Here is a 15693-nt window from a genome sequence, read left to right as displayed (position 1 = left end):
AGGTTCATCTTATAAACTCATCAATAACTGAAACCCAATCCCAGTGAGTGGTCTCTGGGCTGCATGAATGCATTTTTCAGCCTGTGTTTGGCATGGGGGGGGGGACAGATTCTCTTGGCTGAGCTGAATTTCGGTTAAACCACATTGATGAGAGAGGAGTGACATAGACTCCCAAAACCCCCCCCCCGGGAATCCTGGACCCCCACCCAGTCTATATACGGCTTATTTTTGCAGAGATTAGACCTAGTGTTTTTTGTTTTGGTTGTTTTTTCCCCTCACCTGCCTTCTCTTTGTTCCACCAAGCGGACGGCATTCCCTCTGAGCAGCTGTCGGGTTGCATTAGCAGAGCCAGTCCTCCCCACTAGTTGCTGGCACAGCACCATAGCTGACCGGGCACTGGGGTCAGGCCGGGGGTGAGGGGGGCGCTTTGCTTTTACAGGGACAGCTTAACACCTTGGTCCTGCGTAGGGCTCTGAGCTGGGAAAAAAGAACCGGCGTGGGCCTAATATTCGCTCACAGCGAGCAAACGAATGCCACTTCGGAGGCCGGGGCTACGTTTGTTTGTTTGTTTGTTCTTGAAGCCACTTTTGCTCTCGGACAAAAGGGAGCCGTATATGCATGGCTGAGCCTGGCTGTCAGGCTTTCTTTCCATCGTCTCTTTCCCTCCATAAACTTGGGGGGCTGGGGGACGTATTAGCACTTTCTGGATTTAAAATGCAAAAATTAAAGAAGCATCGAATTAGTCTTTCGTCTGTTCCTCCCAGCTTGGCAGTCTGTGTTCAAACTCAGAAACTCAGAGACTTTTGTTTTTATCTCCCCGTGTATGTGCAGCGATCGCGTCACCATGTAACGGCGCAGCGTTCCGGAGGCGCGTCGGCCGAGCTCTGGCCCCGGAGCGTTAAGGAGCACCAAAACAAACGTCTGCGCGGAGCGCAATGAAAGACAATACTGTTTGCGAGCATGATCACCGAATTCCTCCACTGGCGGATTCCTGGCACGTAGCCAGGGGGCGTGGCCCTGACGCCAGTACCTCCGCCATGACAGATAATGTCCGCGGACCCCTCCCCCCCCTCATTAAACCCAGCCTGGCTTGGTATATAGTACCTTTGCGGGTTGGTTAGTTGCTTGAATGTACATATTTGAGCAGGTGTGAGTCTGGGTGTCCTTGATCGCCCCTCATGCGTGTCGTTCGTGTTTTTCGTCTGCCCCGAAATAACAGGCCGTCCCCCCTCTGTCTGAGGTTCTCTCTCCCAGTCTGGGCCGCTCTGTCAGGACGCCCACATGCTTGAATAAGGTTTCCTCTGGTTGTTTTGGATGGTCTGAATTCGAGCGCTCAGACTATCTGGCTGTGGTGCCCCGGCATTGGCCTTGCCTCCGTCTGGGGCCCGGCTGCAGGAACATGAAACACCTCCATCTGCTTGTTAACACCGCAGATCACGTATCACACGAGTGACTCTTCCAGGGAAACACGGTATTTGCGTGACTAAAACTCAGCCCCTCAACGCTTCTCTAAACACATGACGTAACGTGGCTTAAATTGAATAAGCTTTTTATTTTTTGGAGGTCTCTGATATTATAAGTATGCTTTTGAAAAATACCTAGTAGGATATCTCAGGATAATTTGATTAGCTTTGGCTGCAGGGAGGGGTACACCTAGGGATCCTTCGGGGGGCCATGACGGCTGTTTCGCATTTAGTGTGGAGGGACGTATAGCGATACCTCCCCCCACCCCTCATGACCCCCTCAACCTGGAGAATAGGGTGTTGAACTCCCCACTCGGCTCGATTCTCAGCTGCCTACCTCTATCTCCTCAGGTCTTTCCATTTGCAGCAAACTGTTCCAGAGCCAACCCCCCAAGAACAGGTGATGGGGGAGGAGGCCAGGATCTGTGTCCTTCTCGGAATCCGAAGTGCATGCTGGGAGTGGAGACAGCCATGGAAATATCTCAGAACCTCATTGTACGGGAAGGCAGGTGCCAGGCAGCTCCGCGCTGAACCGGGCCAACAGGAAGGGGCCATGAAACTGGGCCCCCATCTGCCAAAGCCACAGGGGCAGACCTCAGCCCTTTCTGGACGACAGCGTGCGCGCCTGCAAAAGCAGTCCACCCGTCTGTCCATCTCCGCTCTGGGGTTTTAGGGTGTTGTCTGCGCTGCAGAGTGGGGGGGGGGGGGGGGGGGGTTTGATCTGCTGGTAATCCTGTCTGACTCTGCTGTGGAATCTGTCTTGTTCACTTGTTCCATTGGTGACTTTGGGGTCCCTGCCAGGGAGGAGACTCTCCGTGCGGTGGGAGGGATGCTCAGGGCCCCTATCTCCCCCCCCCATATTTGTAAGCTCATTCTCAAATATCAGCCTCTAGTCATGTCGGTGGAGTGTGTTCTAGAAGGTTCTATCATTACCACATGGAGCTCCTCTGCATTTCCAGAATAGACTTCAAATCATCAGTGATTAAAGCATGTTGCCTTTAAGGAGGCCATTTTTGTGGCTAAATTTCACGCGGCACCATCATATAGTGCAGCTGGTACTATAGCTACATGTTGCTGTCACTGTCATCTGTGGCTGGGGCTCTGCGTAGTGCAGTCTCAGAAACAGCATGTCCTCCCTGTGCTTAGTCACTGAACATCAGGTTTTAAATGTTTACATTCCTGTTTTGAGTGCTATTTTGTTTTTCAAGATCAGGGGTCTCCAACTCTGGTCCTGGAGGGCTACCGTCCAGTAGGTTCTCCTCTACCTGACTTCTGATGAGCCACACCTGTTCCTGATATTTACCTGAGAGCAGGTGTGGCTTATCAGAAGCCAGGTAGGATAGAAAACCTATTGGATAGTAGCTCTCCAGGACCGGAGTTGGAGACCCCTGTTGTAGATTTTAACCATTTTTAATTTATATGTATATTTTTTATTTTGCGTTTCCTCAAGCGGAGAACAATCTCGCACATCACTGAATAAACATGTTCAAAGGCGACAACATCTTCTGCGTTTTATTTTGCCTTTGAAACGCCCGTCTGCGTCTGTGTGCCAGAGGCTGCGTCGGCTAAGGGCCACTGAAGTCAAAGTCATTGTTTGTGGAGTAGAAGTTTACACTGGGCTGACTGTCACACACACCGGCTTTTGCGTGACTGCAGTCAGACGAACTAACATGGCTGGCAGTGGGATTACAGTTGTCTAGGCATTGAGCTAAACCTATGCTGGGATTACGTTCCCGGAGAAACATTGCTGTCAGCAGGGAAAAGAAACGTCGGTGTTGTCTTTCCATCTCTATCTGGCAATTTCACTGGATTCTTTTATGATGCAGGTTCATGTATGTCCATTGATAATTGGCTTCTGGTTGGTGTTCAGGTTATTTTGCCCATTATTATATTGTAACTAATACCTGTTTGCTGTAGAATGTGAATATTCTAGACTCATTCGACTCTTTTCAATGAGACACTTAAGGTATGTTTTTTACATTAATTTCGCGACTTATTCTGTCTCAGTTGTGAAGTGGCGTGTGTCACTGACATGGGGAGGGGAAATCTGCCTGACCGTCTGAATTTTGGTTTTGTCTAAGAATTTGTCCAAACCTCCAGCTGAGATGTGGGGTGACCTTGCGGGGAAAACACACAAAGTTTGTCCAAGATCTGTTTTTAATAAAAAAAAAGGTGTTTTCATGAGTAACAGAAGTAAAAACATGAACAGTCTGTGATTTAGCACAGTGATCACTTCGTGACATACAATGGTGGTTTTTTTTTGTACAACAGGAAAAATCCACTTCATTTATGAAAAAAAGTCCCTAAAACACTGTGTTGTGTAAATAGAGGTAAAAGCGAAAATGAAATAGTTTTGTTTAAATTTTTGTTCTTTTTTGTTTTTTTTATTTTTTTTTTTTGTTTTAATTTTTTTAAGAAAAGTTTTTTTTTCCAGCATTCCTAAGATTTCCTAAGACTATGGGAATCAGTACTTCTCCTAGATTAACAGTGTTGGCGTTCCGGTGTCCAGCATCCCATCCGTCCTCCTCCTCGTGTGACACGCCCTCGCTTCAGGCCCGGTTATTTGTGGTTCCGGTTCCAGGTCCGGCGGGAGCCTCCACCTCGGCTGTCTGGGTTACAGTTACGTCCTCAAAGCCAGCAGGTCACCGTAAGGAAACAGGATTCTGTCCTCGTTCCATTTTTGTCTTTTATAAACATGCGTGTCTGAAATGCCCTGGGCTGTTGGGGGCAGGGGGGTGTGGGGCGCGGGGGCAGACAAAAAATCTTGGGATCATTGTAGAGGCACTAGTGAGATGGATTTGTTAGAGGTCTCCAGTGCGTCTCACTCTGAAGCGGTCGTAGTGGCGCTTCAGGGCCGTGGGGGTCTGGCCACATGGCTGATGAGCTGGGGGGGTGGGCGGTTGGGGGCCAGCCCGATTACTCCTTACTCAGCCCCCACCCCCACCCCGCTGACTCTGCCGAGCCGTGGCAGCGCTCTCAGCTGCACTTGCAGGATTTGACGATCATGTTGGAGAGCTGTTCCACCTTGGGTGTCCGGCCCACGTAGTACAGGATAGTGAGGGGCTCCAAGTCCTGGGGCACGCAGCAGGGGGAGGCTGAGGCCTCGGGGTTCAGGGTGTTGTAGAGGCTCAGGAGCTGAGGGAGGAGTGGGCAGAGTGTCATGTCAACGCATACACCTGTAAGGCAACACACGCGCTAAACACTGCTGCATGTCAGAATGATTCATTAATTATCATATTATTACATGGTCAGACTGATATGCGACTGCAGACACAATTCTTTCAGCAGTGCTGTGTTCCCGGTCTAGGTGACACTGAATCTCACACCCTGTTGAATCTCATGGAAAAAAACGAGAGTCGTCACTGACTTCATACGGCAAGGCGGAATGTTCCGGAGCTTGGCATGCGTAGGTGCCGGGGCCTCACCGAGCTGTGCGTTGTGTCGGCGCTCCGCAGATAGGGACACGGCCCGGAGCAGAAGTTCGCGTAGTAGCCCTTGGGCTCGTGGATCCACTTCCAGCCGAGGTCCTGCCGGAAGTCGATGTACAGGGGGCGCACGCAGCAGTTCTCTTCATAATTACTGCCAGAATGGGGGGGGGGGGGTGTTATTTCTGCTTCTCTGTGCTCCGGTGGACCTGCTGACATGCACTCCCTCCCTCTGCCCCCGGATAAACACAGCCGGCTCTTTTCAACTTTTTACACTCTTCCGTCTCCTGTATGGCACAGGCTGGTGCTGCAGAAGGCCCGGAATTCCACCGTTGGGTGTGTCGGGCTTCCTGGAGCCTGCCCAGGTGCCTCCCGCTGCTCGCGGGCCACCGGCGCTGGGCCTAATGCCCCCACTCCCTCCCCACTGTTGCACACGCGCTCCCTAGGGAGCACCGGGGCGGATCTCGACAGGCAGTGCTGCCGGCACTCATTGTGGTGCCAAACCGGGTCGAGATGCAGAGTCACGGAGCTAACCCACACGGACAGCGTGCCGTCTGGTGAGGGCCAGGGCAGGGCGCCTACCTGAAGCAGTAGTTGGTGTCCAGTGCCCGCTTTCGTCGGCGGGGCGAGGTGTGGGAGTCGAGGCGGTGCGGGGGGAGCATCATAAGGATCAGGTGGGGCCGCTCACGCGGCTCTTTCTGGTTCCTCAGCCGGTCCAAATCCAGCCTCAGGCTCTCAGGGTCCCCCTCCAGGCCTGAGGGGAGGGGCACACATCAGAGCTCCACCCCCCTCCTTCACCACCTGCACATCCGCTTTAAAGCTGATAGCTAAAGCAGGGGCGAGCCCAGGGGAGACGACACCGTGAAGGAGCCCCTTAACGTGGGCCCTGGAATTTGTACACCTGCAACCGCCCTCCCCCGCCCGCAGCTGAGGGACCCAGGGCCATAATGTAAGTGAGATACCAGACGGAGACCCTTCCCAGCATCTGAATCATTGTTCGGAAGCATGGAAGCAGGCAGGTTTTTCCTAGCTGTAAAGGGCCTGTGTTTGTGTCAGATCCTACTCCGCTCCCCGTGTCACGTGGGACTCGTGTTCTTTGCATGGGATCGTCAGCTTCCAGCTCATCCCGCTCTCTGATGGCTGAGGGTTAGGGTCCGGGTCGCCCACCTCACCTTTGAACTTGACCTGCAGCTTCTCGTTGTTTTTCTCATCAATGTCGCCGTTGGGCTTGATGGTGTGACAGGGGCAGTGGACGCTGATCTCCAGGCCCAGGTTTCTTTCTGAGGGGAGAGGAGATGGTCAGCACTGGGGGGGGGGGCACCTCACCTCACCGCCCCCTCCACAGGCTCCCCAGGAAGGGGACGCCTCCCACCCCCGACTTACCTCGGTGTGTGAGCCACTCCCTGACGGTGTCGGTCACGTCGAAGGAGACCCACTCGGGCGGTGCCTTGGTCAGCACGTTCTTGCCCACGATGTAACGCTGCTTACCGATGTGACCGTATAACTTCAGGATCTGCCGGGCGAACAATCGGAGTGACCACCACTACCAGAGGCTCAAGACCACCTTCCGAGTGAGGTGCCTCCGGAACATGGAAATCTACCCCGGTGGGGACCTGCCCGGCCCAGTGCTCCGATTCACACGTCAGGAGGGGTTTTCCAGCCCTTAACACCACCCTGAACGAGGGAATCGTTCCCCCCCGCCCCCGTGGCTCCTGTTCCTGTACGAGCGGCCAGTGGACAGTAATATTAGTGTATATGGCCAATGGGAACTGGCTCTCTGGCTGAGCCATTAATGATAAATGGAAAAAACAATCCTGCACAATAAAAACACAGGGTGGGGGAGCCTGCGGGGTTGAGTTTGGATAACTGCCCCCCCCCCCAAATAATATCAGTGTCTAATCCAGCTTCCTGTGGGACTGCTGTGGCTAAGGTCAACGCAAGACCCTGCCAATCGGCTCCCGCCCGTGAGTGGGGGCGGCCGACCAGCCAATCAGCTGAAGCCTCCCCCCGCCTCCACTACTGCTGATCCGCTGTCTATCTTTTCCCGGACTCCTGAAAACAGTCTGCGAGCCTGACAGGGCTCGGGTCTGGCCTGGCCCGGCCCACCAAAGAGACAGTATGCAGCCTGGAGACATCCGTCTCCCCAACAGGAAATGATGGAACCCAGTTGTGGCTGTCCTCCCCTCACAGGGGAACATGCTGGGAATGGAAAGAAAGCTCCATACAGCACCCCCCCCCCCAAATATGCAGACACATGCAGATGCTCCTGACCAGGAGTTTCGGAGGAGGGAAGACAGTCACCTAGTGTTTACTCATCCAATATTTTGTGCGTAAGTGAAAACGTACCTCTAAAAAAAAACCATAAATACATATGGTCCGTCTCCTGAGAATCTATGAATTCCAGTGGAGCCTTCATGTTTTAGTTTTTATTATTGTAAAGTATCATGCACAACAATACAGGGACCAGTAGGTATGGTTTATATAAAAGGTAGAATTATAGGACGCCGAAGATGGTGAACTTCCTGTACCCTTTATTCATGTTCGGGAGCACACATCCCCCGGGAACAGAGACGAGGAAAACAGCACCTGTACGCACCTGGTAGAGCTCGACCCGCTGCTCAGGCGTGGTGGCAGCTTCGTTGACGACACGCAGCACCCGGAACTCCGCCCGGAAGAGGTTGGTGGCATTCCTCTCCATGGACGAGATGTTGAAGCGGAACACTTTGGAGGTGATGCCCTTGGGGCAGTGATGGAGCAGGTCGTCTGGAAGGGAGGGGCCAGGTGAAAGTGGGCGGAACCACCACGTCATACCCCCCCCCCCCCCCCACCACCACCATGAGCTCCCTCTGATTTTTAGCTGATCGTGGGAGGAGGAGACCATTTGTAAGAGCCTTTGGGGATCCAAAGTCCAAGTTAGCGGGATTGTGAAATTAAAAACAAATGTGTCGTATGGCGGCCAGACAAGCTAGTGCACCCCCCCCCCCACACACACACACACACCAGCAGCTCCCCAGCCCTCGGCAGGTGTTTGGGACGGCGGGATGCTGGGTAATATCTCAGTGTGACTGTCGCCCCAGACCAGCGGCCTGCGGAGCCAAGATGGAAGCCAGTGGCTTTTGGTGTCGCTACGGTAACATACCGCTAAATGAGCTTGCTCCAGCTCACTCCCTCAGCGCGGTTTATTAGTCTAACAGGCAGCGTGCAGCCTCAGCGGCAGAAACAAGCGTGTGGCAACTGTTTTACAAGCCGAATGGAAACACTCATTTTCGGCCTGGACCTCAGCTATTCACTCCCCTTCCCCCCCATTATATATCATTGATTTGTTTGTGAATAATACAAAAATTGCCTCTTAAGATGAGATTGATAATCTGAGCCCTTAATAATCATACCAGACGCAGGTCTGCTCGCGAGCACGGGAAGCTGCTTAAGGGCACGCCGTCGCTTCTGGTACCTTAGCTGTTATCTTACCCTTCCAAGGGTACCAGGCTATTTTTAGGTGACCTCCCCATGTGAATAGCAGAGTCTTCTCTTCCAAAAGCGGAGTGGCGAGGGGTTAGCGCCATGCCCCCCTCCCCAAAGGTGGAATCACCCCCGTCAGACAGCAGATTTGAAATTCTAATCAAGTCTTCAGTTTCCCTTTGGATGACCTCATTTTTCCTATTGCGATCTTTTTAGTTGGATTTCCCATCATGGCTTATTTTTTCCAAGACTCTGAAGGTAATTTGTTCCATGGCTGTGACTGCTAGGGATTGCTGGGATAATTGGAGTTAAATGTAGAGCCTAATTTATTCTCCTCCATTATCAGATCCTGAGTATCAGGATGGGACGTTCACATGAGCAGTGCCTCAACCTGGGTGCTTGTAGAGGGGAGAGGAACGTTGGCGGACGAAAGCCACCGCTGTGATTTATGGCTGTTTATGCCTTCTGCGCGAAATCGAGATCCGTGTGCCATGTGCCGCCGGCGGTCTCGTCTCGTACGTCCGTCAGCTCTATGACGGAGGCCAAAGCTGTGGAAAATCCCAGCGCCACCGTACCTGTTGGCCCGGTTAGGTTTGGCCCCCGAAATGGCCGGCTCGCACCTTCCAGCCCCGCGAAGATCGCCGTGTCGATCCCGACCAGCGGTAGAGGCCTTCGACAGCCCCTATGAATACTTTTCCACTTCAGTAATGCTTTTCCAAGTAGCTATTTTCTGCAGTGGTGTTGCCACCGGAGTGTTATTCTGCTAACTGTGTCTACCATTCATCCTGAACGCCTCCCCCCCCCCGCGCCCCCACCCCCCCGCTTCATGATACTGTGAGAACTGTGAGTCAGTCCTTAATGGAGGTGAGTCAGCCCAGGTACTCTCACAGGGGTGTTGGGATGTTGGAGGACGGGCAGTTTTATGATACACTGTGATTTCTGTTGTTGAGAGGTAACAGCAGCCCATGACTTACTGATCTTAGACAGATGATTTTTTTTATCCGGTCGATTCGGGTTAAATAACCGTCCTAAAGGTAGAGAAACAGACCATTCTGGGATGTGACTGACTGCCAGCTGGTTCACCGTCCTGACTGGAACATAACCATTTGCTTTACAGTGGCCTGCAGATTGTTTTTTGAGTTTGTATCAATATGCCAGGTGTTCTGTCCCCCCTATATATTATTAAGTGGGATGTTCTGCCCTTGCCCCCCTCCCCCTGTTTTTAAGTGGGATGTCCTGCCAGGCTGGAGAGCTCACTCCAGCAAATGATGGAACTCAATGACCCCCCCCCCCCCCCCCAAAAAAAAAAAAAAAAAAAAACTATTGCAGATTAACTATGATGTCAGTCTCTCCAAAACTATGGAAGTAAACTGAGGGAAATGGGGAAATGTGGAGAGCAGGTGCTGGAAGACCAGTGAAAGAACTGGGGCTGATTTACTCAGACACAATCAGTATCAGGAGTGACAGTAGAAACAGGGTATGCTGGTGAGCATTTAAAATTCACAGCCCAGAGAGTAATTTTAACAGCAAACCCAGGGATAGTTTTTGGTTGGACACAGCATGTATATATTTCCTTCAACTGATGGGTAAATGTGTCTGTTTGGGTTTCATGCCGTATGGCTATCGCAGTTTGTTCTGATTTATTACTCAGTTGCTTGCCTGACACTTTACTAAACACATTCAGGATATTCATGTGTTTAGCCCCTTATCTGGCCAATTAACAGCTGTAATTTCAAGCTCCCGTCCAACTTAAGCATAGAGAAATGCAGTTTGTCAGCAGTGTGCGGTCGGTTGGGTTGGCTTTAGCTGCTGGCTGAGCGGCTTGCGCTGATCCGCTGGCGTCAGACTCCATGACGGCGAGCGGGCCGGGCCGGGCTGGGGGGTTTAAATACTAAAATGCAGTCCTGTGATGATGGATTACAGTAGTCTGTTGGGTCCCATGCGGTGACTGGATACAATGCAGATCAAAGCCCGATGATCCCCCCCCCTCCCCCACCCATGAACGTCTCCAGTCGTCTGAATAAAACCAGCACTCTGGGAGTCCATGACTGTGTGGGATGAGATAATGTGCACTTATCTGGGAGGTAGTCCGCTTTTCTTCCACCTCATCAAAGATGAAGGAAAGGGGGAACATAATAGGAGACGGGGACTGGAATGTTAGCCCCCGCTTTAGTGTGACATCACCTTTCTATTCTTCCATATATGACAAATATCTATGTACGTCAGTCCATAGGGCTCCCGTGTCACCAATCACTATGTGACACCCCCAATGTCCCTGTCTTTTTGGTTCGTTCTGCTTCATGCACACGCATCAAATGCAGAATAAATGTTTTGGACTTTAGAAGTGGGGGCGGGGCCTCCATGTGGTGACGGCCGCTCCAGGATGTCAGTGTCCTCCATGAACTTCGCGTCCTGCCGCATCACTTCCTGTCCGGTACGGTCTCCCCTGGCAGTGGCGACTAACGAAAGGAGCTGCCCCCCGCCAACCCCATTCAGCATGTCTGTCACCGAAGTGGCTTGTGGGGTAATTAGCGGGGGGGGGAAGGGTATTGGTGCTGATTCTGATTGGCGAGCCTGTCACCAGGCAGCCGGGCCCAAGCGGGTTCCCACCCCAGCAGCCCGAGCGGCGCTGGTCAGCTGCTGGAAGCAGTCTTCCGGAGTACTATGTCAAATGTTAATGTTGGATGGGAAACCCAGAGCATCGTCTGCAGCGAGCGAGACTTGTGGTGGTAATAAAACACATCAGTACTCAAGGTGACGATCAGGCGAAACATTCCGGGGGAAAAAACAACACGAAAATTCACAGAGAACCTCAGAGCAGCCCTGGTTGAAGAGAGGGGCCTAACATCTCACAAACTGCCCCCCCCATAGCCCGCACGCGGGGGTCGCGACCGATATGCACCTTGGCCGTACCCTGACCTTGGGACCGGCTGCGTGGGAGCCTCACTGCAGCAGCGGCCCGCGGCTCAGGTTTCAGAAAAGCCGCCAAATATTTCTAACATGAAGTTAGGTCACTCTCCTAAAAATCTAATTATGTAAAATAGAAAATGCGAAAGCGCTTTTTTTTCCCTCACAAGATTATTTTCCACCTTTTTTGTTCACATCTGAACTAAGGTTCTGGGAGGGCAGCCATCCTTCCAATGGCTGATCCTTTAGTAATCTGAAAGCTGATGGCCCTCCATCTCTCTCTCTCCCTCTCTCTCGCTCCCTCTCTCTCTCTCTCTCTCCATATCTCTCTCCATCTCTCTCTCTCAATATCTCTCTCCATCTCTCTCTTCATCTCTCTCTCCCTCTCTCTCTCCCTCTCCATCTCTCCATCTCTCTCTTCATCTCTCTCTCCCTCTCTCTCTCCCTCTCCATCTCTCCATCTCTCTCTTTCCCTCTCTCTCATCTCTTTCTCTCCTCCATCTCTCTCTCCATCTCTCTCTCTCTCCCTCTCTCTCTCTATCTCTCTCCTTCTCTCCAACTCTCTCTTTCCATCTCTCTCCATCTCCCTCTCTCTCTCCATCTCTCTCCATCTCTCTCTCTCTTTCTCTCGGGCCGCTCAGATCTGCAGCTGGTTCTCCAGAAAGGGACCTGAGAATTTCAGCACACAGAAAAGCCTTTGAGATTTCAACTAGGTTTTACAATGTGATTTTTTTATAACTAAATAGAAAAACCTGTTGGAGCTTCCTAGTACTTTTTAAGATTCGGGAGAACGGCTTTTATTTTATTATTATATGTAATTTTTTTTCTAACCCTGCTAATGCTGCCAGGGAACTGTAAACCGCATGAAGGAAAGATGACCCATTCAGCACAGACCTGAAAATAATTCAAATTTGCTCCCAGCATCCAAGAGCAATGTGTGTTAAAGGCATTAGGCTATGTGGATGGAATGAAGGTGAGCAGGCAGTGTGGACATGGCGCGGGGCACCGTAATACTGAAACATGCCCGACCACGTGTGAGATTACATTTCAGCAGGATACCTTGAGAGAGAATGGGGTGCCCATCCAAGAGAAACAGATCAAGTTGTTTTAAGCCTTGTTGGGGCATACTTTACGTATTTTATAACCTATCATCTTTTCCTTTGACTCCTAAAATATGGCCTTGGAATGTGGTCTTGGTATGGCTGTCAGTCGTGTGATTTCTTGCATGCATTAGCAAGGAAGTGGTACCCTCTGGACGTCTACTGAAAGAAGTTACATTTTGAACTGGGGTTGTATTGCAGGTTGGCTATTAAACTGTTTTTTTTTAAGTGTCAATAACACTCCTGGCAAACTGAAACTGATCTGGACGGGACGACTGTCCCGGGAGCCAGGGGGCGCTCTGTTATGTGTCCTTTTAGCATGAAACACCTGTCCGTTTCAAAGCAGCGATATGACGCAATCGCTCAGGCTCCTGCGTTATCCGCAACAGGTCTGCAACCAATTCAGCAAACCAGTGTCCTGCGAGACGCCTTTCACAAACTGAAAATTCCTCCGCAAAACTTCAAGGCATTCAGGAAAGACCCCGCCTCCCCCCCCCTCTTTCTTTGGCAAAATTTTGATACCTTTGGCTCAACGCAGCACCTCCCGATGGCTGTTGAGACGTCCTTAATCTTAGCGGATTGGCGTCGCTAAAGAAAGGATAATGGAGAGAGGAATGCAACCTATTTGCTGCTTATGCCCCGTTTCTGTGGTCCAGGCACAGCAGTATAAACAGCGAGTGAAATTTAAATGACGGCAATGAAACGCAAGACGAATAAACACCGGGGTTGCCGAGTGCAGTAAAAGGACTCGCATTGTAATGACTGCTTTGGAGCAAATTAAGCTGAAAAGGAAAAAGTGACACTATAAGCTCAGATCACGGACAGCGGTGGTGTGTGTGTGTGTGTGTGTGTGTGTGTGTGGGGGGGGGGGGGGGTAGTCCAATAAAACGGTTCCGATGCAATGGCCCGTCTTGTCCGGCAGTGGACCTGCAGCTCTGTGTCCGCAGGGTGATGTCATGCGGCTCTCACTGCAATTAATGTGTTTGCTTTTGCTCCCGGCTCCCCGGTGTTTCCACTGGGCCGAGACGCGTGTATGCACCGATTCCGCGCTCCTCCGGGGCCCGAGTCCTGGCCAACCACACGGGGATGGAGAGAACGCGGTCCCCCTGCCAAGCTAGGAGGAGCTCCATCCATTAGTCTAATTTGTTAACATTTCCTCTCCCCTTTTACAGCATCTCCATCCAGCGGATCCAATCGTCGTTTATTATAAGCCTGATTGCGCTGGGATGGCGATCCGTGGGAAATCAGGTGGTTTCCCCACCTAACGCTCGCAGTCTGAAGCGCTCGGACCGGCTCCCTTACGTATTTTTTTTTGTCTTCTAACATCGTCATTTATAATATATGTCTCTTTGGGCTTGAAGAGTGGCACAAAAATATTCTCCTCTTTCGGATATGCTATTGCCAGTGTATTTTGGATTAAGCCACACTTTGCACAGGCAAAAAGAAAAAAAAACTGGGATGACAGTCAGAGCACTGGCAACCGTATTCTTATATAACAAGGGGAAATCAACAAGCCAGTGATTTATTTAACAGGCAAAAAGTAAACCTAATCCACATTACCAGAAATAAAGGACGGACGGAAAACCATTTTAGGAGTAAAGCTGTTTTATGACTGGACCGTGGTATTATACTGGGATTTTACAGAACCCCAATTTTCTTTTTCGCTGTTCTCATATTGCAGAAACGTTTAGTCTCGTATGACATGAGGTAGACCATTTCACCAGTACGAATCCCGACTCCCTTTCTATATTTTCCTTTAGCGTGGGTGTTTTGCAAACGGCTTAAAGTGGGGAAAGAGGGCTGAAAGTTTCATTCTTCGCGTAATCAGACCGTGTTTACTCACTGGGCATCCTCATTCATTAGTTTCCACTCCGAGCCTCCAGAGAGGGAATAATGTCAACATTGAGCGCCGACAATTACGCAGAAAGACCTGCCGCTAGGGAATGACTCGAGCTGCGCTTTGTGACAATCAAAACGTTATGAGATTCAACACAGTAACAATAAAATTATTCACAATATTTATGGAGCAGTTGTAAACAACAAAAATACTTACTGTTTTCTGAAGGTCCCTGAATCATGTTGAATTTGTATATCTCTTTGGCATAGTATTCGGTCTCCGTGTTATCCTGGCCGCAGCTCTGCTGCCGGTCCCTCCCCAACTCTTCGAGCAGCTCTTTGGTGCTGTTATACAGCGCCAGTACGTTGAAAGGGACCTGGTTTGGACCCAGTGTTTGCGGCGGGCTGGTTAATCGGAGCTTGCTCAGAATCTGTCCCCGGATAGCCTCGACTCTCTTTTTCTTTATGTGGTCGATGTCCACAGTGGTGCAAGTGGAAAGCGACAGACTCATTGTCACGAAGTTCAAAAACAGGAAAAACAAAAGTGCTTTACTCAAATACATTGTTAAGTCGCTCGTTAAAGTAAACAAATTAAATAACTTATTCCCATCTAGTCTAAGTGACTCCCAATATCAGCAAACCGTGCGTTGACGAAATGGATATGCAATATTATGAAACTGTTTAATTAACGTTTATTGGTAATTTACGTAATCTTCTTTTCCTTCTCCTTCGCATTTAGCTACTCAATGAATACTTCTCCCAAGGAGATCCCATTTTTGCCAGTGATGATTTACAGTGGGCAGTCGCTCAGCGGAATCCGGGCGAATATTCCCAAAAATATTCCAAATCATATTTTAAAGCGTAGCTTTATTGCAGACGAAGCTTCATTAAGCTTTCCCCGGTGACTTTTCGTACTTCTCATCGATCGGGAACAGCATTAGCATCTCGTTTCCGCAGCTCGCACGATCAGAAGTCGTCAGGTCTACCAAGGTACAGCATTGCGTCTCGATCGCAACTTTCCTTCCCTTTTTCAGCAGCCGCTGCTGATGCGGGCTTCTCAGACACGGTCCCCTCTGTCTCTCTCGCCTCTCCCTCCGCGATCGCAAAGAGTCTCGCACTTTTTCCCTTTCAGAGGATCATTTATACCGACTTTTCTCCGTGACGTTGCGGGGGAGGGGACTGCAGGTTATCGCATCTTCGAGTGTCGCCGGTCGCTCCCGTAAATTCCGATGGCTTTAATTGCATTCGACAATCTAGCGCAAACAATATGCCCAAAAGCTACTTTTATGGGATTTTCGTCTTGATTGGATTTACAAAATGTTTCGGTTATTCATTAGACTGTTGATATGCCGTTTTGAGTACCCATATCAAATCATCCATTAGCAATTTAGTATTCCTTGTAAAGTGATTTCGTTAAAAGTGACTGACTTAGCCTACATAGACTTTTAATAATGTTATGATATTTCTGGTTATGAGAAGCCGCTAGAAGTTACTCCATACATT

The 15693-nt window shown here is 50.5% G+C and overlaps 2 protein-coding genes across 2 annotated transcripts in view; one reads left to right on the top strand and one right to left on the bottom strand.

Moving 5' to 3' along the window:
- Positions 1-3380, top strand: part of ttll5 (tubulin tyrosine ligase-like family, member 5) — a 51120-nt gene extending 47740 nt beyond the window's left edge. Inside the window, 1 exon segment of the mRNA XM_048974084.1 lies at positions 1815-3380. Coding sequence (XP_048830041.1) covers positions 1815-1867 — 53 coding nt within the window. The 3' untranslated portion in view covers positions 1868-3380.
- A 222-nt stretch (positions 3381-3602) lies between these two features.
- Positions 3603-15319, bottom strand: tgfb3 (transforming growth factor, beta 3). Its single transcript, XM_048974296.1, has 7 exons — positions 14408-15319; positions 7485-7651; positions 6272-6401; positions 6061-6168; positions 5471-5642; positions 4889-5042; positions 3603-4598 (listed from the first exon to the last, which is right to left on the bottom strand). The coding sequence occupies exons 1-7, from the start codon at positions 14751-14753 to the stop codon at positions 4440-4442; spliced, it is 1236 nt and encodes a 411-aa protein (XP_048830253.1). The 5' UTR covers positions 14754-15319; the 3' UTR covers positions 3603-4439.
- Positions 15320-15693: the final 374 nt, after the last annotated feature.

This window comes from Brienomyrus brachyistius, chromosome 14, assembly GCF_023856365.1.
Source record: "Brienomyrus brachyistius isolate T26 chromosome 14, BBRACH_0.4, whole genome shotgun sequence".
Taxonomy (NCBI): Eukaryota; Metazoa; Chordata; class Actinopteri; order Osteoglossiformes; family Mormyridae; genus Brienomyrus; species Brienomyrus brachyistius.
Note: the sequence above shows the minus strand (reverse complement) of the source record. Positions and strands in the feature narration are given on the sequence as shown.